General features: G+C 32.1%; 2 protein-coding genes across 3 annotated transcripts in view; one reads left to right on the forward strand and one right to left on the reverse strand.

The window, feature by feature from the left end:
• LOC149421016 (uncharacterized) overlaps window positions 1-9,338 on the reverse strand; it is a 39,995-nt gene extending 30,657 nt beyond the window's left edge. The window contains exon 1 of the mRNA XM_089635155.1: window positions 9,330-9,338. The gene's annotated coding sequence lies outside the window, so the exon portion shown is untranslated. The remainder of the gene's footprint in view (window positions 1-9,329) is intronic.
• Window positions 1-20,970, forward strand: part of LOC149421017 (uridine phosphorylase 1) — a 44,960-nt gene extending 23,990 nt beyond the window's left edge. The window contains exons 1-7 of one of the 2 annotated variants that reach the window (XM_089635712.1): window positions 8,250-8,499; window positions 12,522-12,645; window positions 13,677-13,838; window positions 16,376-16,561; window positions 17,643-17,781; window positions 19,080-19,273; window positions 20,539-20,970. In XM_089635712.1, the coding sequence (XP_089491838.1) occupies window positions 8,351-8,499; window positions 12,522-12,645; window positions 13,677-13,838; window positions 16,376-16,561; window positions 17,643-17,781; window positions 19,080-19,273; window positions 20,539-20,721 (1,137 nt within the window). In that variant the 5' untranslated portion in view covers window positions 8,250-8,350 and the 3' untranslated portion in view covers window positions 20,722-20,970. Of the gene's footprint in view, window positions 1-8,249; window positions 8,500-12,521; window positions 12,646-13,676; window positions 13,839-16,375; window positions 16,562-17,642; window positions 17,782-19,079; window positions 19,274-20,538 lie in introns of those variants that run through there. The other variant, XM_089635713.1, reaches the window with a different exon arrangement.
• The last annotated feature ends 4,349 nt before the right edge of the window (window positions 20,971-25,319 follow it).

Genomic DNA, 25,319 nt, shown 5'->3' on the forward strand with positions numbered 1-25,319 from the left:
TAAATATGCATTGGATAAATTAAAGCTTTTACTATCGTTTCGCTTGTGCAGAATTAAAATAAAATTGTTAATAACTTTATGTAAAACATATGCATAAACTACTAAAAAATGTATTTTTTATTTATTTAGTATATTTTTATAAGCATATGAAAAATACAATTTTATTGCTAATATTTTATGAAACAGTTTCTCTTGATTATTTTGTTTTCTTTCTTACAAAATTATTCATAAAATAAATAAAAACCACTTTTACGCTAAAATCCAGCGTGTTTGCCAAGCGATTTTTATGCTTATTACCTATGTTCGTGGTGCTATAAGGTACACTAAGAATAAACACATGTTTGGCTTGTGTATTTCTTTTAAGGATGCGAGCGTAAACCGTATTAATTCTTTGTCAATCGGACGTAAAACAAACAAAAAAATTCATTTGGACCTTATTGAGGAACAAAATATTCTCACTCGAGAAACGCCTGAAGATTCGTGATATGAACGTGCAAATGTAGATATAATATATGCCATCTAGTGGGAAATTCAGCACTAACAAAGCCTTTCCTACAAAAATAAATTTGGTTGTTTACAGGTGAAAAAATATAATAAGCAGTAATTGTTGAATGAATGACTTGTACATATTGCATTATTTGGCGGGTTGGGAATAAGCCGACGTGGCTGACCGGACATCAGAAGGTGCGGGTTCAATTCCCGTCGGTGACATTTATTTTTACTCGGGAGATATTTTCAATTTGTATGGATATTTCAGGCGAGTAATTAATGCTTTTAATAATTTGTGAACACGGAGTATTATGATAATTTTTTCGCATTCGTATGGCGATTTATTTATATTTCAATTGACATCATTCATAAAAGTTGATTTTCCCATGCATCCTAAGACCTCGCAACTGTATTTTTTTAAAATGTAGAATACCAATGCATTATTCATTGGTATGCATAAGAATGCAATGCTTAGAAATTTAATGCTGCAGCATTTTGTACGTGATCAAAATCTCGTGGGAGATATTGATGGCGGATTTAATACTGACCATAGCGTGTACTGTTGCCCAGTTTCCGGATACCCTACGTGCAGAATTAAAAATAGTCGGAAACCAGTTGTCGTGTCTTCATAAATAATCATTTGCTTGTCAATGACAGATACTTTAGATAATTTCAGTATCGTCATGGATAAAGATCACCATTAGATGATCTGCCTAGATATCCAATATCATATACCTGCCTCTTATCCAATTATTTCCCTTCCCTACCACCTCCAGTCTCCCTGGTTTCCAGATTGTTGGGAGCAATTGGGACTCTTGTGCGGTACTTACATAAAATATATATCTTATTTTAGCGGCATCTGATTTCCGTTAGAATGAGTTTCCAACAAAATAATCGTAGATGAAATAATATTATTTTTAACTGCGCAGCTATGTAAACTTATTCAATCCTACATCTCTGTATAAATACGAAATGTATTATTTTTTACGTATTATTTATAATTGCATCATAAGCGGTTTAGTAAATATTGCCAAACTTACACGTGTACAAATAGTTCGTGCAAAATAGGTAAATATAATGAACATGTTAAAATTGGCTGAATCGTGTACCTCATATTTTATGTGTGCGTTTTTACGAACATAATAATCACATGAAAAAAAAATATGTTTAATTTTTTTATTGCAAAGGTAGGTACAGGGAAATCAATTGAAAGAGGACACTTTTGAATGTATTTGTGCACACCGATAGTAACGAAAGTTTCAAAAATGTTTTAGAATTACTTTGGAACTGGTTTGAATTCCCCTCTTACCCCGTAATTGACCAAAGATACTGGGTGCGTAGCTAGGTTAGAAAAAAAATTAAGATAAAATCACGATAGTTAAGATATTAATATTTTATTTTATGTTACCGAAAAAAATTTCTACAACGATTTAAAATGGGCCTTTTCGATTTGCAGCCAAAACGACATATTCGTTTTTATTCGTGAATATGGCGGCGTTGACGTTATTCCGGGCAACGTGAGTGTTAGCTGTCTTACCAGTCAGTGGCGTTTTCTACGTCATAATGACTTTGTAGCCAGTTGCAACCGTTTCGGAATGAGCGGTTTTAGATATTGATCGTTTTTAAAATCGCAAATTTTTATTGAAAATATACACATTTTTAGTACAATGATCTGAATCAGAAATACCCATTTTGTCATTTTTTGTATGGTTCTTCTGTTGCCCAGCAAAAATAAAATGAATTTTAAAAAACATAATTTTTTGTTCTATCTAGTACACCACTACACAAGCCAAAGTGTCTTTAAAATTATAATAATTTTTCTTTTTACTGATTATTAGGTATTATTTTATTTATTTATTACACGCCCTAGTGGGCTTTTACGTGTACTATTATAGTAATATCGAAATAATCCATGGCAATCTGATTTTATTAACGCATTCATGTCAAAACAGTATTTACAGAGTTTATAACACGTTTTGCAAAAACAATTTATCAAAATTTTTTTTTTCCATTTACCTCACACTGAATAATTTCCCTCAGGGCCTATATCATCTTTGGGGATGTTGTGTGGGGTTATTTCTAAAGAATGGAGGGAGAGGAAGTTTTGTGAAGGAAAAGGGTATGAAGGGGGGGGGGGTAGGAATCTAGGGATTAGGGAATTAGTTTCCAGGAGTGGAAGGAGTGAGGGACCAGTTGGAGAGGTCAAAGGGTCTCTCCAAACCAGCCTCAGTGGGCAGGCGCATCCTGAACACACCTCCCCCGATGAAGCCCGAACGTAGCAGGGGTGCTTGAGGTGACCTATGTCAGATGTTTTGGTTATCCAATAAATGGTTCCCGGGGCGGCGGTACCCAAATCTGAAACCGGGCAACTCGGGACAGTAGAAATTCTATACTCTTTAACACACTCTTTAAATGTGATAAAAAGTCATGAAAAGTGAAAAAAAATTACGTTAGATTAGGTTTATATTGTTGCCTTTGTTTTTTCTTATTAATGACATATATCACTTTTAAAAAGTTTGTTGAATTGCCACCGTCCTGAGTCGCGATGGAACGCCATCTTATATCTAATGCAACATTTTTTCGGGATTAATAAATGAACTAGTTAACATTCAAGTTCCAAGAAGATGTTGCTATTTTAGTTGAATTTATCTTTTTCAAAAATATCAATGTATAAGTATTTTGTTATTATTAAATTTTTAAATTATTCGGAGTGAGAATTATTTGTGGTAACCATTATTAATTTGTAACCAATCATATTTTTCATTCACTCTTCTTTTTATAAATATTAACCATATTTCCAAGAAGCGTGTGCTTATCAAAATATTGGCCCTATCAGAAACATGTTTTAGGTTGTTTTGATTTCAACGACCTCTGAATTCCAATCCAATTAATAATAATATATCCGAGCAGAGAATGTCGCTATTGATAATTTGTTTCATTCATCAAATGATTTAAACATACCAGATAAATCCGGTTATAGGTAGGTGCAATGCGAAATATATATAAATAGCGCCTACCTAATTTATTTGGACAGAAAAGAAATATTCACGTTGCTAATTAATAATCGCATATTAAGAATGTTGCATCAAAATAATTGTATTTTGTTTCAATTAATAAACAAGCCATAAAAAAGTGTAATTTAATAAATTATTTTTGGTATTGTTTTCCTTAATATTAGGCATTTTCCTGTAAAAATTAACTAATCTAATTGAAAACAACAATACCAATATAAATGTAAATTTAATATGAAGTGTAGTCTGAAGTGCAATTTTTAGATAAATTAATTAATTAATTATGGCATCTCAGTTTGAGTTATTTTGTGAGGCTGAAAGTAGTGGGGAGAGGAAGGTGGGGAAGTATCTGGATTATCAGATCTAGTCTCTAAACACGGTTAAAGTCATTTGAAGGAATGCAACGTTTCGATTCTGACTTGTGATCTATTACCAGAGCGATACTGAGTAGTTTCTTCCACTCCGATACCCACGCTAAGAATTATGGTATTAAAGGAATTTTTTTTCTGTCGCAAGTGCGTCACAAGGCCTGCTCTAAAAACAGAAATCTCGAGAGAATTAAACTCATTATTTATCCCATTAGAGTTTGAGATTGGTTATATCTATTTAAATGAGTTTATTTAGATTTCCCTGGAATATTAGCAACAATGTTTTCAGGTTCGAAAACACCTGAATACATTATTTTCGTTTCGCGTTTATTTTGACTTCTCTAGCAACTTACTTCATGGGTTTGAAAATTACATGGTAACCAACTGATAATCCAGGGGAACACCGATGGAGGAGGTGATTACGTGTTTTTTTCAACTTACATGACTGGTACGAATGCAGTTTTGTTGAATTGCTTTGGGCTGCTGCATGCATGATGATTTCCTTGATGATAGCCAACCTAAAAGAGCAGACGGCATCATGGTTTTTATCGATAATGTAGGTGAGTTGTCATTGATCCTGAAGATCACTAACGAATAAATAACAATATTTTTACAGTGGAATAACTCACTGAGTAAAACCTCAAATTGTAAAATTCAATCATTGAAGATAATTTTAACTAATCTCAAACGAAAAGTGTGAAACAGACATATCAGAAGAAGATTCATTGCATCTAGGGATTGAATCCAAGACATTCTCGCAAAAACAACAGTTCTCAAAGATTAAATTAAGCGTATTTAATCGTCGTGAGCTATTGTTTATTCGCTTGTGATAAGGGTTCTGAAAACTACGACGTTTTACAGTAATGACTGTACGAAATGACTGTACGAAATGACTGTACGAAATGACTGTACGAAATGACTGTACGAAATGACTGTACGAAAGGATTGTACGAAATGTCGTGCAATGAAACTCTCCATGAGGTAATTTGATTCGCGCCTGAAAGCCAACATGCTTATTATATTTATTTTATAATTGACGCCTATATAATTGAGATACTTACAATTTCAGCTATTGAAAATTAATAGCTACTGCATTTAGCATGACGATAGCCGATTTCTTATAAGAGATTAATTCAATTTTGAGTAATTTAGCGCAATCAATTTTTCCCCTTGAATCCCCCTGCATGTTCCTTTTATAATTCTAATTTTCCGATCCCCGCCCATAATATTATTATAATCGCGCTGTACCTGAAAATCTGGTTATTTCTGCTTCGACTGGCATCCTTCACTCTTGGCGTGTTTTGCTACCTGGTCTGGTTTGGCCGCGTTTCTTGATTGCAATTATCTCTCACCTGAGAAGATCGGGCAGGTAACACGCTGCAATTAGAGCCATTTGCTGGCAGGAACAATTCGATTGTCTCGCTGCAATTAAAAATCCCGGCCCGAGTTTGCATTCTCGATTCAATACGGAATGTTTACCTTTCTACTTGAGCGCTTGAGCCTAACGCCATATGTTTCAAGATCACCCTAAACAACTATAGGATAAATTAATGTTTATTATCTTATCGTTTGTTTTGTGAATTATACAACCTGTACGACGTCATTTAAATTATTGCAAATATTGTACTATTAATAAAACTGACCCATTTAAATACTTTATTGAATAGTTTAAATTTGAAATGATATTGTCCGTTTTATTTGTTGTTTTCTCTAACATTGTTGATATTTGTAACGTTTTCTTACTTATCAGAAAGTGAAAAAAATACCCTGCAGGATTTCGCTAGATATATCGGAGTGAAATACCAGTGGGAGGTGAATTTGCCGAGAGGGTCTATAGTACCTAATGACAGATTAAAAAAAATATATAAAAAGGTGATTCCTCTTTTATTTTGCCAATTGCTGGGTAATAGGTTTCATTCCTTCATTGCTAGAATTTTCAGTTTTAAACAAAGTTCTGCAATTTTCGATCCTTGATCCTTTTGAGATTATCACTCTATTAAATTTCTGCTGTGACTTTCCTAGTGACATCCTTTCGTACAGTCCCCTGTTAACAAGGGATCGTTCTTTCTGACCTGCCTATTGTCATTTATGCTTCACCATTGTTCACTATACCATTCCTCTATGTCTGTGAAGTGGGAATGGTTTTTCAGCAAGTTAGTTGTTTTATTTTTTACTACTTACACTTAAATTAATTATACGAGAAGATAGGTTACCGAGACGAAGCGCGTGGTTTCATTGAATTAGGTCCAATGGACATACTTGAGATCGACTGTGTTCGTTAGTCAGACAAGCTGATGCCCACAGCTGCCACAAACACGTCGCTCTAGGCCTTTTTTGTGAAAAAAAGCCCTGCTGTACTTTTGAGAGGTACACAAATCATTCAGTTTCTTTCAATTAGTAGGTTCTCGAAAATCACTTATTATTTCAATAAATACAATTATTCACAAGGCTGGTGTCGAGATGAACGCGTTCATAATAATATAACTGTTTCACCCGTATGCACATATTCTTTGAATGGCTATCCCGTTCTATATGTAGTTATTTAATCTATTCGCACATCCTTATTGGCAATTATTTTCTTACTGTTTCGTTATTCGCTTTGCATCTAGACAATGGAAAATGCTATATTTTTTGTTTGATTAGTATAAATTCGACTACCATAATACGGGCGTGTGTCTAGTGTGGTAGTCGAAAAGCATGTAAAAACTGTACACATTAATATTTCATGAATAAAGGAAAAAAAAAAAAAAAAAAAAAAAAAAAAATATAACGCGTCTTTATATTTGTGTTAATTGGTGTACCCACTTTTCTACCACCTTTCTCCCATGACGCGTTGTGATAGATCAAATTTGCCAGCAGTATTTTTGGTAAAGCCCATGATTAATGATAGGATAAACATTTTCTAATCTAAGCTTTTATTTAGCATTGAGAGCCCTCATTAGTCTTATGTATTGCCTTAATTCGCCATTATTAAGCAGCACTATTTCTTGTACTTTCTACCTCTATTTAAACTCTACCTTTATCCATTTTCCATCGCTCAAATTGAATTAGGGTCACTGTTTTGAGTAATTGTTTCTTAAAAAAGCTTGTGAGGAAAAGCCACGAAATCTTTTTTTCCTTAAAATGTTACGGAAGCCAAAATACGAGTACTTTCCGAAAATATGAAGCTTGATAGATATTATTAATATTATTGCGCGATTTTCCCTAATTAATGTTAATCCCCTAGTTAATGCTGTGTCCGTAACCCGTTTGCTTCAATCTAAAATAGTATGTTATAACATTACAAGGTGAAGCTATAATCTATCTATTTATATAAAGAAGAGTGTCTGTGGCGGTGTGATTTGTATACAAATCTACAGTTTTATTCCGAGATTGATGAAATTTTGCACACTTGACCTTCAAAACAAGGTGACGGTGAAGACGATGTTTCGAAAAACCACCTCATCCTTTTACCCACCTCTTTAGTAAAAAAATTGATATATGATGAAATTTTGCACACTTGACGTTTAAAATAGGAGGAAAATTACCGTCTACATCTGATCACGAAAAATTCTGCGTATAGCATGGGCAACACCGGGACTTCTAGTTTATTATGCAATTTCATCCGTTTATACCTCTCTGCTTTAGTTTATTTTAACGAGAATGATGATGGTATCTAACAGTCAACAAAATATAATTACGGTAACATGGTATATAAACCATTACAAAATTAGGTTGGCAAATTTCATTAATCATTATTGTAAATATATTCATCAAATTAGAACGTGATACTTGAATATAAGAACGTTAGCATAATTCATTATCTTTTAGCTTGGCCTAGGTCAAATGTCACCCAGGTTTTATGTTTTATCACCACCAAAGAGTTAAGTAATTCGCAGTCATATAAAATTGTCGAAAATACGAAAAAAAACAGTATTTTTCTTTTAAAGATCACTCGTGCACGTCAATGATATAATCTAAAAACTCTCCGATAAAAGTCTTTATCGTTAATATATTAATGGCATACGTAGAAAATAATTAATGCCATCAGAATTGAAAAAGATATATATATATATGATGAAACTAGCTCTCTTTGTTATTGTAAAGCATTGTTTGTTTTGATAAAAACCCTAATTCACTTATCAAAATAGTATTAAAGTGTCAAATCTTGAGAATGTGAGTCCATATAACGTTTAAAGTCGAAACTCACCTGTGTTGTGACCTTGATTCTCCTTGGATTAAGCAACCAATCGCATGCGAGATTTCTCGGAGGTGTGTCGATTGCAACCTTTGGCTGTGTTGTTACGAACATTGCATCATATTCGCAATAAAACCAGATAAAAATATAAACAGTATTCTGAGATAAGCGCGCGGTCTCTTGGTATAAAAGCCAACGGATCCTTATGTACGTTTTCAGTATTATTTCGCCTCCTGACTGTTTTATACCGATCGTGCTTTAGTGTTTCTTAGTTAGAGTCTTATTGGCATCAAACAAAAATCAAGATGCCAGTTTGTACGTGTGAATATATGGAATTTGACGATGGAGAGATTCACAATATTGAATGTGAGCTCAAGAGACCAGATTGCTCATTTGCTCAACAAATTCTGGATGAAAGACTACGAGGATATAAAGGCTACTTGAGCCAAATTAGGTTTGACCCATTTTTATTTACTTTTAAATATAACAGTATGTAGATAATATAAAGATTTATTCTTACAAACAAAACTCTTACAACTCCTTAGTTGTACTCGATATTTTAACACTATTTTCAAAAAAGATCTTGTCTTATTTTTTGTTAGTTAAATGTGTATATCAAAATTCCTCGAACAGTGGAAACTGTGTAGTTTTATTAGCCTAGAAAAATCTGTGCAAATCGTTTGATGCCAGAGTTCACTGATCGATAATTTGTTGTGTCACATTCTACATACGTGTGAAAATATTATTTTATTCTTGTATTAGAGGCAGCACAGCACTTAACTTCCTATATTTCTGAATATAGATAAGTTCGCATTGTTTGTTATACTGCTTTATAATTTGCAAATGTCATGGACAAATAATAACATACACAACCTTCATAACTTCCTGAAACGAATCAATAATACATTTTCTCCATTTCCCGACTAGCTGCAAACGGATATAAAGTGATTATTTATTCAGCAAACTACATATAAAGACCAACGAAAAAGTATTCCGCAGAAAACAATATAAATCAATATCATATTAATTGTAAAATTAAATAATTTTACTAACAAATATTATACCAAACGAGTAATTGCTAGGATCATGCGATTAGTATAACACATTTTAATAGTAAAATCGAATAGATAGTGCCAACGCACTTACCTACGCTATCTGACAACAATTTCACAGAAAGAGTTTATTCATGGTACCTAATTAACTGAAATGTTTTTTTCTATAATCAGTTTTCCGGTGACGCAATTTATTGATTACGGACATTACCGTTATGTTTAGTGAACTAACCTTCAACCGTTTTGCATAAATTCGCGGGTTTTAATATCAACTGATATTTTGCCAACGCTGGTGGTTTTTGTTTGCCAAGGAATAATATCTGCTACCATTAATAATTAAGTGTAAAATTATTCAGCTAGATTGACAGCTAAAAGGTTTCTGAAAACACTTTGAATAGTTTGCGTTATCAAAATAGGTATTTAGGTATATACTTGTTAATAATTGTAACATTTTAAAATTAACAACCGCCCGAAGATAGTCCCAGTGGCCGAATGGAATCTCAATTTGGGGATTACGGGGCTGAAGGAAGTTTAGAAGGAGAAGAGAATATCGTTTGGATGTGGACTAAACATTGCATAAGCCATTTCAAGCAATTAGATTCTGAATGATTGTATCTTGTATCTCACCAGGGAGTGGAGAGTATCTTCCACTACGAGATCTTGTGCAAATACATTTTATGAAAATTAAATCGGTTGTAGAGTAGTGGTTCAAAGCTTCGGGTTCAATTTTCTGCTAGCCAAGTCCTCTATTTTCTGCTTATAATGATGGAAGAAGCAGGAATTCAAATATTGTCAGATTATTCATGACCCGGTAATTGTGTCTTTATGTAAATATTGTCAGATTATTCGTGACCCGGGAATGTGTCTTTATGTAAATATTGTCAGATTATTCGTGACCCGGGAATGTGTCTTTATGTAAATATTGTCAGATTATTCGTGACCCGGGAATGTGTCTTTATGTAAATATTGTCAGATTATTCGTGACGTAAAAAAACTCTATTTTTATAAATTCGCATTTCAGTCTTATTGACTGAGCGTACCGAAGTCCTGTTTTAACTCGACCATTTTGCATTGCCACTGATTCTTCTTTCCGTTTCCGTTTCAAGATGGCGACCTTTTTAATGGCTTAGTAAAGATTCTTTTTTCAAATCTGAAATCATCGTGTTTATTTGGAAATTCAAAGTTACATTTTTGAAATATTATTGTAGGTACCTACCTGCCTGAATAAACTTTTGAAAAAAATGTTTTCATTGAGATAGTGACGTTTCTTTTTACACATTATATAATTCCTTATTTGAAATATTTTTTTTTCATAAAATATGTGATTTGCAATAGTAAGTGGGTATTTAAGTACTTATTTACAAATTTTATGATTATTATTATATCTTATGAACCACTACTATTAACTTTGTTTTTCCAAGTGAAAAGGTTCGTCCTATTATATAAATCTGAGATAATTAGGACTAATGTTGAAGTTTTCATATCTAACATACAGATTCAGCTTTTTGTAGTACAAAGTATGACCCCATTGAGCTGAAACGGGATAAGGTATCTAGATCGCCATCCGCTGAATGATTGCGATCAAATCTCCCGACTTCCAGTCGCTGGTGTCCTAAATGTAATCATCGCTATTCCGCATTAATATCAGAGGCGTACCGTCCACAATAAACGATCATTTGCCCGAAACATATTTTCATCATATTTGACCACATATAATATGAAAATTGTAATCGATTATTATTTTCAGCCTAGATGATATAACTTATTTATTTATACATACGCCTAAAAAGGCTTTTACATAGAAGTGTCACATGAAGCAGTGTACATAGGAGAATATCTGTATTATACAGGAGATACTGACAGTAAATAGATGTAATCCAAAGATATTAGAAGAACGAGATGTGCTATGAGCAGTTCTTACTGTGTGGAATTGTTTTGCCCAGTGTCGCCGGTTTTGTTCACCAATACTACTGCACACCTTCGCTTACGCTAAGGTATCCGCACTAATACATAGAACAGATTTCTGTGCGTACACGTCCCGATAGTATTCAAAGTACCCTAATTAGGTAGTACTCCGCCTACGGTCCGGCGGCCAACATAGCATATCTCGTTCTACTAATATCTTTGATGTAATCCATTGTAAAGAAGGTACAAAATACACAATTGTAAAATTGTGATTACAAGTATAATGAGAAAATATTAAGAAATAATTTTAAAAAAAAACTAAATAAAAAATAAAAAAATCAAAAATAAAAAAATCAAAACTAAAAAAAAAATTGTGATTATTTTAACGACTTCACCATATTAAATTAACAAATTGAAAATTAAACCTGATAAATTCTAACATCGGTAGAATTTATCCAAAAATACTCATTTTCCGCTTCAATCCACATTTTATCGATCCTTCTGTATTTAAATTTAAAACTTAAGATTAGAATTTAAAGTTATCATTATTTTTACTCCTTTTTTGTTCGGCCTTTACAAAAACCCGCGTGGTATCAGATTGTGAAAAATTAGTGATTACAACAAATACGTCATATCACGAAACGCTCCTGAACAACCTGTTGTATTATCTATATTAGAGGGGCAATTGTCGCCCTGTCTGGAATGCTGTCAGATGGAGAGATTACGTCACTGTAGGCTTTGTAGTCTGAAAGCTACACACACTAATACTATAGTCTTGTATGTATGTATAATGTACATTATTATTACTTTGCTACAGGCTTCTTGAATAAATTACCTGTCAAACATCAGCTGTGAAAACATAATTTATTCCGTACAATACGTTGGTTTAATATTAGATCAATAATGCTTCGGCAAAATTGTATTGACTTTTTAAAACGAGTGTGTCATAAAGTTTAGTTTTATAATATTTTACCAAATATCTTTAAAATGTACTAAAGTAGGTACAAATATATTTTTGCATAATATTGTTTTACGCACAACATAGGTATTTCATTAAATATATCTCAAATCAACAACTTACGTACATTTGCAATTACTATTTAAATGTTTCAGGGTATTTTCCTTACATTTTACAATGTTAGTTGAGAGCTTTACTTTACCCTTTACGAGAGATTTTTAATTTTCAATATCGTCAAAGCAAATTTCGTTTATAGATTATGTAAAATCACTTTAAAGTGGTCTATGTACCGATCCTTGTGGTATTCTTAAATTATTATTGGTACTTACGTCACATTAATATATTTTAAAAGGAGGCCTTCAGTATTGTTTTCGGCTCCCGCAATTTGTTATATACATGTGAGACCACCCATTAAAAATAAGTCAAAGTACTGATCTTTGTGGATTTTCGAATTCTCAGTCAATACGTTTACAAATTTAGTTTACCCACTCCTGGCTGAAAGTAAAGACTAAAACGAGCCAAAATTATCAAATTTCTAATGGATGTTATTATTTTTTTCAGGTATCCAGATGGAACGGTACGACTTCGCAACCCCAACATCGAGTTGATGGATCAAGACATCCTCTACCATCTGGCACTTGGCAGCGGATCCCATGATCTCGTTGAGATGTTTGGAGATGTCAAGGTATGTGTTCTTAAAACGCTATAATTTCGCGTAATTAATGTATAATTAATTTTATTGCGACACAAAAATTTGCAGGCGATTGCAATTACAGTTACAGTATTTGATGCAATTACAGCAGAAGCCAAATAAATGTAATTGATTTTAAATGAAACCAACAAGTTGATATAGTCAGTACATTCCTGTTGCACGTTCGTTATTCAATTCATAAATTTTATGCCAACGCATCGGAAAAATACGTGACTCAGCGGAAATCTTTACCATATTTACTGGAATGTGGCCAAAACTTTTCTCAAATCTCATCCTAAATCAATTGATTTTTTATGAGATTGACAAGTGGCAAGAAATGTGGAATCGAAGCATTTCTATTAAAGTTTTTTCACTAATTTCATCATTGTTGTATATTTTTTACACATGAGGGAAATTGAAGTGATTCAATTGAATTTCTGTAATACAAATATACTGTAGGATAGTAAAACATTTTCCTAAATTCTTTCAAGCCTAAATTAATCGGCATTTCCTAGTTGTATTATTACGATAACGACGGTATTTTACAGCTGCTATTCATTTTACTATCATGATATTTTAGTTAATTCCTTGGTATCATTTATAGGATACTTAATGTGATGTACACAAGCCCGGACTGTTCGAAAACATTGGAACAATGGTATTGCATTGGGGAATATTTAGGCATGAATGTTGGCAGCACGTGGATATGCAGATCTAGTTACCAAACAGAACTATTTCAAGCAACGTTTCTGTCTGTATGTTGCCGTATCACCGCGACAGGGGTGACATATGTTGATACAATATCTCCCTTTAGATTGAAGTGTCAATACAATTATTGGATAGGTACTATAATATACGATATCTGAATAAAAACAGAAAATGATAAAATAATAAGGTAGATTAGGTTACCTAAACTTAGGTTAGCTGAAGGTTAGGTCAGATTAGGTTTAGTTTTCTTTCTTCAATTTTCTCTTATGTCACTGTTTTATTTTGTTTGTGTACCATAATTTTGTGTGTTGTTATAGTTTGTGTGCATGGGTGGTACGCCCAAGCGCATGGAGGAGTTCGCTCATCACATAATGGAAGAGATCGGCCACAAGCTGCCTTGTGGGACCACCCTACTGGACATCAGCCAGTACTCCTACAGATACTCCATGTACAAGGTTGGACCCGTGCTGTGCGTCAGTGTAAGTATATACTCGGGACAATTATTACTTCTACGTAATTATATTAATTAAACAATTGTTTAATTTTACATGGCTTTTTTAAGTTACTCCTTTCGTTATGCTAAAAATTTCTGTGATTCGGCGCATTTTTGCTGGGAAAAAGTAATAAGTCTTTTTGTTATTTTTCAAACCTGAATTAAATTTGTTTGCATTTTTTTTTATTAATTTAATTTTTAATTGTTTATTAAAAAAAACGAATTTATAAATGTTACATAGCTAAAAGATAATATAGTAATTAGTTCACCTAATTTTATAAATAAGACGTACTACCATAATAAAGCCAGGCTTGTATGTATGGGGGGTGTGTCATTAAGTTCGTTATTTTTTTATGTTTATCCCAAAGTATTCAGTTTATATTTTCAATATATTTTTGTAGTTTATATTTCGGATTTTCGGACTTTCTGGTAATGAATATTAAAAAAAAATGACTTCAAGATATTTATAGTTGAATTGCCCCATTGTTTTTTTAACATTATTATCATAAACATCAAAAACTATTATTTTTATGCCTTTCAAATTGTTAAGCTGACTGAAATTTTTCAGTTTTAGACAATTTTTTTAGAAAAACAACAAAATTATAAGTAGGTACCAACTCACCTAATATTAACAGTTATTATCTCAAAAGTTAGCTTTATATCACTTCAGGAGACCATTAATTTACCCATGTACATATTGCACTGTGAATACAAAACTATGACAAGTAAAAAATAAGAGATGTTGAGTTATGACAGATTTTGGGTAGCGAAAAGTGAAATTAAAACCTGTAAAGCAATGTATAAAAGTAGAAAAACAGACCAATTGACCATTTCATAAAGTGCAAGGCCGTAACAAAACAAACCAATTGACCATTTAATAAAGTGCAAGGCCGTAACAAAACAGACCAATTGACCATTTCATAAAGTGCAAGGCCGTAACAAAACAGACCAATTGACCATTTCATAAAGTGAAAGATCTTAACAAAAAAAGACCAATTAACCATTTTATAAAGTGCAAGGCCGTAACAAAACAGACCAATTGACCATTTCATAAAATGCTAGGCCGTAACAAAACCGACCAATTGGTCATTTGGAGGTGTAAGGCTGTAACAAAAGTTTATTACTCCTAAAAACATTTAAAAATTGTACATTATGGCCACATACCCACCTAATAGTGTGCAAAATTTAATTTAAATTGGATGGAATTGTTAGGAAGCTAAAAGTTCTTCAGGTCCACGTCCAAGGATTTTAGAAAACTCACTATCTCAGTTCAATGTTTTTCGAATTGTCATAGTATTGTATCAAATAGTTATATTCACACGCCATCTACACTAAAGCCTGAAAAGCTCCAGTTATCTGTAATGTGATTCAACGTAGGCAGTGATTTCGAGCCACTTATAAAAGTTTAATGGGCATTGAAATGTGGACGTAGTTAGATTTTCCCGTTTTTCCTATCGTGGGTAGGTATTATGCATTATGATGTTGCCAATTTGCAAATTTGGCAAGCTTCCAAATAAGGATTAGCTACTTTTGGCAGGCCTGAAACTAGCCTCCCAAGTGGGTTGAATATAATCAAAGCCTCGTTTGAACTTTAATAACGCTTTTAAAATATGCAATCGGTATAATAAACTCAGATTTAGTATGGTTATAAATTCAATACCATTTGGCTTCGGAAATTTGTTTTGTAGGTTTTCTTGAAATGTTAACGCCCATCCATATTTTATTTCCGTTTTAGTTAATAGCAAAATATAATTACAAAGTAAAAATAATAAATACAATATTGGATTGAATCATCTAAGCCTTTCTTCATAGAACTGGGTTTTTATACAAACAAAACTATTTATTCATATTCATATTGCGTATTTACAGGCGCAAACAAACAATTCATCCTAATATTTTACAGCATAATTTGAAAAATGTTTTTTCCTGAAATAATTAAACTACCGCCATCTATGAAAGAACAGATATATTCATTGTTTTTTTTTAATGTTGTACTTAAATATCACTTGAACCTATATTATCAATTATTACCAATCAAATGAAGCAATTTATTTATATATATATTACTTGCTGTACTCCGTCACACGTTGCTATGGCTCAGTATGTTTGTAAAGATAGAGAAACAATAGCGCGTGTTGCTTTTACGTTCAACAGATGGCGCTGTTTAAAAAAGCATTTTTTCCAACAGCTTGCGCGGTTTAAATAAAAAAAAAACATGTTTTTACCTGTCACATGTGACATCTTTTATTTATATAGATGAAAAAAAAGTGGCAAATGAAAAAAAAAAAAATTGTATGAAGATTTTTCAGATTGGGAAGGCACAGCAAATTTTATAAAAAAGCAACAAATTTTATAAAAAAATAAAATATTTTGATCTACAACAACATTAATAATGTTTAATTTTGTATTTATCCATAAAATACACGTTTTATTTTACAATAAATATAATATATATTATTTTTTTGTCTGATTTATTTTTTGTGATATAAAAAAACTGTACTGAATTGACGTTTGTTTCTGCAGCACGGAATGGGCATTCCATCTGTGGGCATCTTGCTGCATGAGATGATCAAGCTGATGTACCATGCCAGAGTCAAGGATCCCATCTTCTTCCGTATTGGAACATGCGGCGGTATCGGCATGGAGGGAGGCACCGTCATTATCTCTGAGGAGGCGGTGGATGGAGCCCTCAACAACTACCTGGACTTGGTGAGTTTGAAGACTAAACATCTTTATTACTAGCAATATACGTACAATGTTTTATCTCCAATCCTTAGTCTGTACAATCAGGTTTTAAGTCTTCTCTATCTTTTAATGTGCGTTACCATTAAAATTCACCTCATGTTTTAATAATTTAGCACAGAGGTTTCCAACCTTTAATGGCTCACTGTCCACTTTCCAAGTATATTTTTCTTGAACGCTCTCCCCCTCTCGTTTAATCTATGGAAGCATACATTATACGGAAAAGGCGGCACAGGCGACAATTTTTGTCATTGCCCACTCAGGCGTTGCAGGTTCCATCCTCTATTAGTTTAGTGTATATATATATTTATAATGATGGAAGTGGGTGGATTTTCAACATTCTGAGATTATTTGTAACATGGAAATGTTGCTTTCTATGTTAAAAATACGGTTTTTTTTTAAACAATGTTATCAAAATAACAACAATACTATTAAATCTTTAATAATACGTAATCACTAATCAAATAGTTCATATGTAAGATTCTTGCAATGGTGTATCTGCCATTTCAGTACTTCACCGTCCTCTTGTAGTCTTTCACCGCTCACCATTTACCCTCGAGTCCACCACCGTCTCTTTAAATCTAACCAACGCCCCTGGGGGGCTATATCGCCCCCGTTGGGAATCATTGGTTTAGCGTCTTAGAACTCTCCAAATATGTGTGTCCTAAACGATAGAGACTTGTAACCATGGTCAACTCTGCCACAGAGGCATCAATCTATCTAAAATACATAAATATTTCTTTTATGTTGCACTTATCGACTCTTTATTACTTACAAATTATAGTTTCATGTTATAGTTTATGTCTTATACTATAAGCTTTATTTTGTAAAAGAAGAAAGGGATTAATGACAAAAAAAAAAATGTGTTGAATAAATGACTGGCACTGACATCTGTTGACTATTTTGCAAAACACCACGTCACAATGGCGAGAAAATTTCTGTATATTTCAGTTTATTACTACGGTCAGAAAACTATTGGTATCTCTGTATTGATATAATAAACAATATTGATTGTTCTTAATATTTATAATGTTTTATTTGATTGTAGATGGTCCTGGGTAAAAGTGTGAAGCGTCCCGCCAAGTTGGATAAGAAATTGGTCCGAGAGTTGAAGGCATTGGCTGACCCCGAGTGTCCTTATGATACAGTCACTGGAAGGACGATGTGTACTTACGACTTTTATGAAGGTAATACAATAACATTTATGTTATTCAATTAATTAATTGTACCAACTTATATACATACTGTTTATTCCACCATTATTGTTGTTAATCTGTTTTATATTTTCCTTTGTCATGAACTATTTGAAACTCATGTAGGAAACCTTTCAAATGGCACATAAATAATCTTGTGCTAGTTACGTATGGACAACAATAATCTTTTGGAAATGTCAGGAATAAATATACAAAACAACGTACAGTAAACATTCTGCCAATTTAGTTTTATGCACTTGGATATTCACACTTTTAACATTTATATGACAAACATTTCACAAATTTACCTACATAATGAAGAACATTGTTGTTTTGGTTTACTCGAAAAATGATGTCTGCTTCAATAAAATTTTAGGTCATTTACAAATAATATGTTTTATTAAATATACATTTACAAATAATGTGACGTCACATACATAGATATTTAATACAAAAGGTATATTCTCTTTATTTTCAAAATCTACAGATTTCTGAAAAATTCTAGAGCGGGTTTTGCAATTCGACGACTCAATTGTAGTGCATGTGACTTGACGGGACACTATTTACCATGTTTTTTTGTTATTTTTCGATACATTGAAAAACTAATTTTTCTGTCGTTGTTAACTGATAATTAGGTATAATATATTAAATAACTAAATATAAATATTAACATAAAAATTGAAGATAACCTCAATACAAAATCATAAAATCTGTCCCAAGTCTGTGCATGTACCTACATAAATATAAATGGCAAAATAAAAGTTTAGAATTTGTGTACAGTACCTAATCAATTGATTTTGGTTTGTTCTAAGAAGGAGCTGGTAAAACGATGTTAATAAGTCTTACTTATTAGATTCTTACACACTGGTTCAGCTTTAGTAAAGTTAGCCCAGTTTAAAGCCATTTTACACAATGGTAATATGTAATAAGTTTTTCATTTTTCCGACTTTACGTGCCGTATAATATTAATTTACGCTGCGACTACTAGGAGGCTAGAATTCCATTATTACTTTTATGATGGTTTTAGCTTTTAAAGCTTATGAGGATTTATTTTTAGTTCAAATATTTCTGGATAGATGTCACTTTTTGAGAGGTAAATGGGGTTACCGGCATTACCATACAGACTGACAGATTATAAGATAATAACATACTAAGAGAGCAATGGTTTCCTTGCTGTTCTAATTCTCTCGATCTAATGTGACAAATTATCAACAAAAAGCAAGTGCTTATGTGGAGGACAGTGTTTTCAATTATATTACATAGTCAACATTTTATTGTCTGGTTAATTCTAGGTCAAGGTAGACTAGACGGGGCCTTCTGTGAGTTCAGCGAGACGGACAAGCAAGAGTATTTGGAGAGCATCCACAAAGGCGGAGTGGTGAACATCGAGATGGAGTCCCTAGCCTTTGCAGCCCTAACGCACCATGCCGGAATCAAGGCCGCCGTCATCTGTGTCACGCTGTTGGACCGCTTGAAAGGAGATCAGGTAAATACTCCAACACCCTCACCCAAATATTTTGGACGTTCATGCTATATTAATGTGATAATGCTAAAAGTAAAGTTAGACAAACAAATAAATACATAATACGTAGTAAAGATTGCATTGTTCCAAACAAATACTGAATCACAAAAACAAGAGCTTGCCATTGGCAACGTGACAACCAAATAGAAGAATGAATTTTTGGATCCGCTCTCTTCATTAGTTCGAGCAAGCCGAACGAGAATCATTCCATACCTGTTTGCCGGCAATTCAAAAGTCAAAAGCTCCATTTGTGCCCCCGTAATATTTTATTCAATATCGAACTTAAATATAGTCTAAATGTAATTTAAAGCCTGTAAGTGACCACACCAGTGTTATTTATCCATTAAATCTGCACGTATTGCAAATTAAGAAAGGTGACTGTACATATATGCAGTGGCGGCTAGCTCTAAGAAGTGTTGGAGCAATGCGCTCCCAAAATTTCGGTGAATCTAAAAATAATAATTATCAACCGATAATATTGTCACCGAAAATCAAAGCAAATAACAGTAATAAGAGTATTAATATATTGTTACTCTAAGACTACTTAGAGGAAATAATTTAAATTCAGTTGGCTAAAATTTTCGTACTTTGGTCTTTGACGAGTACGAAAAAAAAACCCATAAAAATACCTTTAAAAGTACCAAAAGATTAAATACCTGTTAAAAGTACCAAAGTGAATGTTAGGTTCCCACATTAAAAGTTTCTCCATGAAGAAGTTTTGTTTTTAATGGCCATAATTTGGTATCTCCTTATTACTGTATTTTATTAAGCTGTGTATTGAACCAATACCATTAGAGTTTTATCAGAAACATTGTCTTTAATCAGAATTCGGATATTCAGAAATATAAGCTATTAATATTTAACAGTATAAATCCAACAGTGCCATCTGTTGAACACTTACAGAACTAATGGTAATGCTAAGCAAGTGATTGATAATGAATGGGTATGACACAGATTATTGATACTAATATCAGCTACCAACTTACTCCGTTTTCTAAATAAGTTATGCTTAGTGTTAAAGGAATAGTATACTCGTACTATAAACATTAGAGTTTATAACTTCTTATGAAGATTCTTGTAAAGGCTTCTTTCGAAAATCCATGTGAAGTTAGGACGGTCCCAGGTGTCCAATTCCAAGATATAGTTTGTGTTGCAAGCTGGTAATCAGGCATCCATCAAGTGGTGCTTCTTCCCTTTTCTTAAAATATAATATTATCTTTTTCTTCCAGGTCTGTGCTCCAAAGGAGGTTCTCCACGAGTGGCAGGAGCGCCCCACCAAGCTGGTGTCCCGTTACATCAAGCGTTATTTGCAGATGAAGGGACGCATCTCTCTGGATGGCCACGGCTCCATGTGCGTCAAGAGTCCCCGAAGGTTCAAACTCGTCCAACAAGAATCCGAGAACTACGATTAATTTGAACGCACCCGGCTGTGGAAACTGTGTTATTTTATTTATTATTATTTATCATTAGATCTTTAAGGAATTGCTACAGAATGGATTTTTGAGTTGAATGCTGTATTTGTTCCTGTTCAGGTACATATTACAAAGACACTGCTGAGAGGGATATTGTTTCGCAATAAATGTGTGAATGTTTATTTGTAGAGTTATTAAGTTATTGACATTTTATATGTTTATTTTTATAAAATAAATGTCTAATGCACAGAGGAAGTTTATTCACTGTACACCACAAATCCTGTAATAAGAAACCAATTTGTATTCTTAAATTGTGTATTTATTTTCAATATTCAAAAGTTTGAATAAACTACTTACAACATCTGCTATTGAAAAAAATAAATAAGTGTACCAGTGCAGAGAAATTTGATTTCAGATAATGAAGTACATAATATTATACACTTGTTAATGTTTGGTTTCAAATTAAACAATTATTGGAAGAATATGTTGAGGTTGTATAATGCATGATTCACATTGTTGATCCCTGGATATTTACTAATTAAGTAGTGCACTGCTTTCACACAATTGTTAGAGAAAGAAAGCGTCACCCACTAGCTTTGAATGATTTGAGAGAAGGCTTCGAGAAAGAGCCTGCATTTAAAAGTTAAGCATGGATAGTCAATACTCTCTAAGAAACATATATGATATATTGAACGATCATTTGTTTGGGATATAACACTATTTATTGTTTGTAGATTGTGATAATATTAATGTTATTGCTTAAGCACTATTAAATTTGTGTCATGTGTAGTGATATTGACCACTCCTTCAAGGATATTAAGGGTTAGGAAGGAATTTCTATGTGTTCTAAAATGTTTTAAATGGATGCTTGGTTGAGCCTATTGCTTCGTAAGGTATCCATATTTTCTCATAATTTCTTTCATCAATTATGCAATATGAGAAGTGACCATTATTTACAAAAGCTGTTAAGAATATGTAGGCGAATTAATTTTTAACACAAGCCTTATCTTGAAAACAAAAATCTTTCTAAAATATCTAAACAATGACTACTTTTTAAATTTTTTGACCAATGAGAATCCTTCTTATACATCGCTAGAAAAAATTGTCCAGTCGATATTTTCTCCATCTTACATTATTTGCAACGTGATTTTCAAAGAACATGACCAAAGTTGTGAAATTTTGATAATGAATTAATTATCATTATCTAATCCACTATCAAAATATGAAAATTCATTACACCTTATCCTAAAACTGGTGAAAAAATTTCGATTATTGGACTTAGATTCTAAATAATATTATAAAATATGTTACTGTGTATGAAATTTACAAAGAAAATGTTTAGATAAAATTTTATTAAGGGGAATCGCGTTCATAAATGGCATTAATTTAATTATTTTATGAAAAAACAGTTTTGGCATTAGACAAATTATTTGTTTGCGTAATACGTAATATGAAAATGAATAAATAGTTTTGTCCGTGTAAAAACGCAATTCTTTAAATAAAGGAGAAATGCAATATTTTATCGGTGATATCCAATTTTGTAAAATATTTAGTCATATTCAAAACATAATTCTTCTTAACATTTTAAAGCATAACTTGCAATAAGTGCATTTTCATGAAATAATTAAATGAACGTAACGTTTACCCTTAAATGTAACGTTCCATGGGAAAGAATTTATGATTTAAAAGATTCTACCGACAATGTTTAAAACTGTGAGTTTTATCTTGCTAGAATTGTTTATTTTCTCCGAAGTTGTTATGACGTTATTTATATAATTATAATTGAGTGTCTAAGACATAATTTTGCATATTGGATTATATATCATTGTAGTTTGTTACGTGTTCAAATGGCTTTAAGATCAATGTACACCATAGTCACAAAAGTAATGTTTCAAAATAAATCACAACGATATTTATTATTAATGTACAAGCCATTACCCTAATATTACATAATATTACTAGAAAAATTAATTATAACTTGCACTTGCTTCCAAATAAGGGTGTAGAGAAAGTTAGTACAAATTATTCAATGAGAAGGAATACACTAGAAAGGGAAAATATGCACTGGCTCAAAGGAAAAAAAAAAAAAGATTGTTAAAAAAATTGACAAATTTCTGATAGCTTTCTCTTAGCTCTTTCAATGTTGTTACTAATTAGAATTTAAATATTTAATATTATAATATACTGTAAGAAACAAATAGAGCAAAATGTTTTAAATATTGCCAATCTTGAGATAATGTATTCAATTATTCATATCAGGACTATAAATTTAAACGTATTATTCTTTCATATATTATAATCATAGTTGAGTTATTTATTATTACAAAAAATACAGTTTTGAATTGCCATAATATGTATTACCGAACTAATGAAGACAGCTTGTGTAACAAGAACTATTCAAAAGAGTGTTAGAAATAATCTATCAATTTAAATATGGTTATTATAATCTTGTAACATTATATTTACTACAGAGTGTTTACAACATGAATAAAATTGTTCAAATCAGAAAACAAATTTTTAATTTATTAAAAAACCTTCAACGTAACCAAAACAAAATCCTTCACATGTATTCATACATATTATTGTAGTTCAAAGTGAGTGAATTTTTTATGTGAATACCGCAGAAAAGTCTCAACTGCTCCCAACTGTCAGGAGTTATCAACTATGGCATCCCCAACTGGGGTATGTTGTAAGGCTGAAGGGTAGAGGGGCGAGGAAGGAGATGGGGAAGAGGAAGGTGGGGGAGTACCTGGATATTCGGATCTACTCACCAAACACGGCTAAAGCAACACCATTTAAATCAACGTTTCAATTCCGAATGGTGGTTTTACACCAGGGCGATACTGACTGTATCTTCCACCCTAAATATACTATATATTATTTAAAATTAATACATTGTGAAATAACACAAATTCCTCCGGATTTTTAGTCGAAAACCTTGTCCTTAGACCACGGAAGCCTTCAATAAATATTTATTTATACTGCCTACTTTATGTAAAATAAATATATAAAGAATGAATCCATTGGAGTCCAAAGCACGAAGTTGAGAAGAGTAGAAACAGCTTAGGCTCCCCCTCATCAAATAGTCGATATATTTTGACAATTTATTTGACTATAAATTATTCGGATCTAGTAATCAGGTTGAGTAGTTATAATGTGAAATTAGGTACATGAAGGATATAAAAAACATAATAGTAGTGAAACGCAATTAATATCTTTAAATATATTTATTTTTGAATTGCAGACATATAAAGGCAAGCAAAATATTTAAATTATGCACACAAATTAGTTTTCATTATTCAAATTCACTACTAAACGATATTAAGACTGCATTATGTCCATTTTACACAATGCTAACTTGAATCAACATAATCTAATGTAGAAAATGAATAATAACAATATTATCTCTTAATTAATTATTATTATTGTCTCATATAGACTACGAAGGCTTTAGGTATTTGAGGCTACACATACCGAAATAAACCTAATTATTAGTTGTAAGAGCTGTTATTCAATTCATTTATACAATGCAATAATTTGAATTTTTCTACTTATTGGGATCAAAATTATGATTATTAATTCGGAGGAAGGAGATTCTATATTAATTAATAAAAATTATACAATCATTCAAAGGAAAGACATTGCACAAAATAAAGATGGACTGTTATTGTCAATTTTTACAACTATTAATCGCACTATTCATACAAAGAGTTTAAAATTACATATTATGGGTAAATATAAAGAAAAAAAAACACTCTGTTATAATTAGACAATAATGAAAAGTAAGCATTTCAGTTTCTGAAAATTAATAATAATGCATTATAATGGTTAGGTCATTAAAATTATCAATTGTTCACTTGGAGAAACTTCGCTCGTGAAAGATGTGAAAGTTTTAAGGTTAGTTTTGTTCTCTTCTCTAATTGAACCCAAAATATGAACATACGAACCTAAAACGGGATCTTAAATTTTGAGTGTGGGTTTCATTAAAAAAAACTAGCTTACAAACTCTTTTAAAATTATTATGAAAAGATGTTAACTTATTCGTTTTTTAAACTAAATAACTACTAATGCATTCTTATCCACTTCCTGAAACTGAAATACTTAATTCTCATTATTATAAAACTGATACAAAGTGCTTATTAGATTTGTCCCTATTTTCTGTATATTTACTCGTTGTTGCTAAGATATTTTTTAACTTTTCATCACGATATTACATCTTCTTTTGTAAAAAGCAGATAGTTTGTGATGAGACATTATAATTTGAAATAAAATTATTACACAAATGAAAGAATATCTTTGTTTTAAACCACTTTATTAAATTTATATACGTCGACCGGTTTCGGTTGAACTCAACCTTCATCAGGACAGTACAAATATAATACAGAGGAAGATTATTAAGTAAACAATAAAGAAAGAGAAAGTATATAAATGTTAATACGTCTCAATAATTTAGAATCATTGGAAATCTCAAAAGCAAATAAAAATTAAAATAATTACACAATTTTAAACAAACAGATAGAACTAACTAAAAGCCGTATTTTAAAGATGTTTCCTTTCTCCCTGGGTAATCCCCACCCCTCCCCGACCCCACTACTTAC

This window comes from Hesperophylax consimilis, chromosome 9 (genome assembly GCF_061612785.1).
Source record: "Hesperophylax consimilis isolate HC1 chromosome 9, BYU_Hcon_1.0, whole genome shotgun sequence".
Lineage (NCBI taxonomy): Eukaryota > Metazoa > Arthropoda > Insecta > Trichoptera > Limnephilidae > Hesperophylax > Hesperophylax consimilis.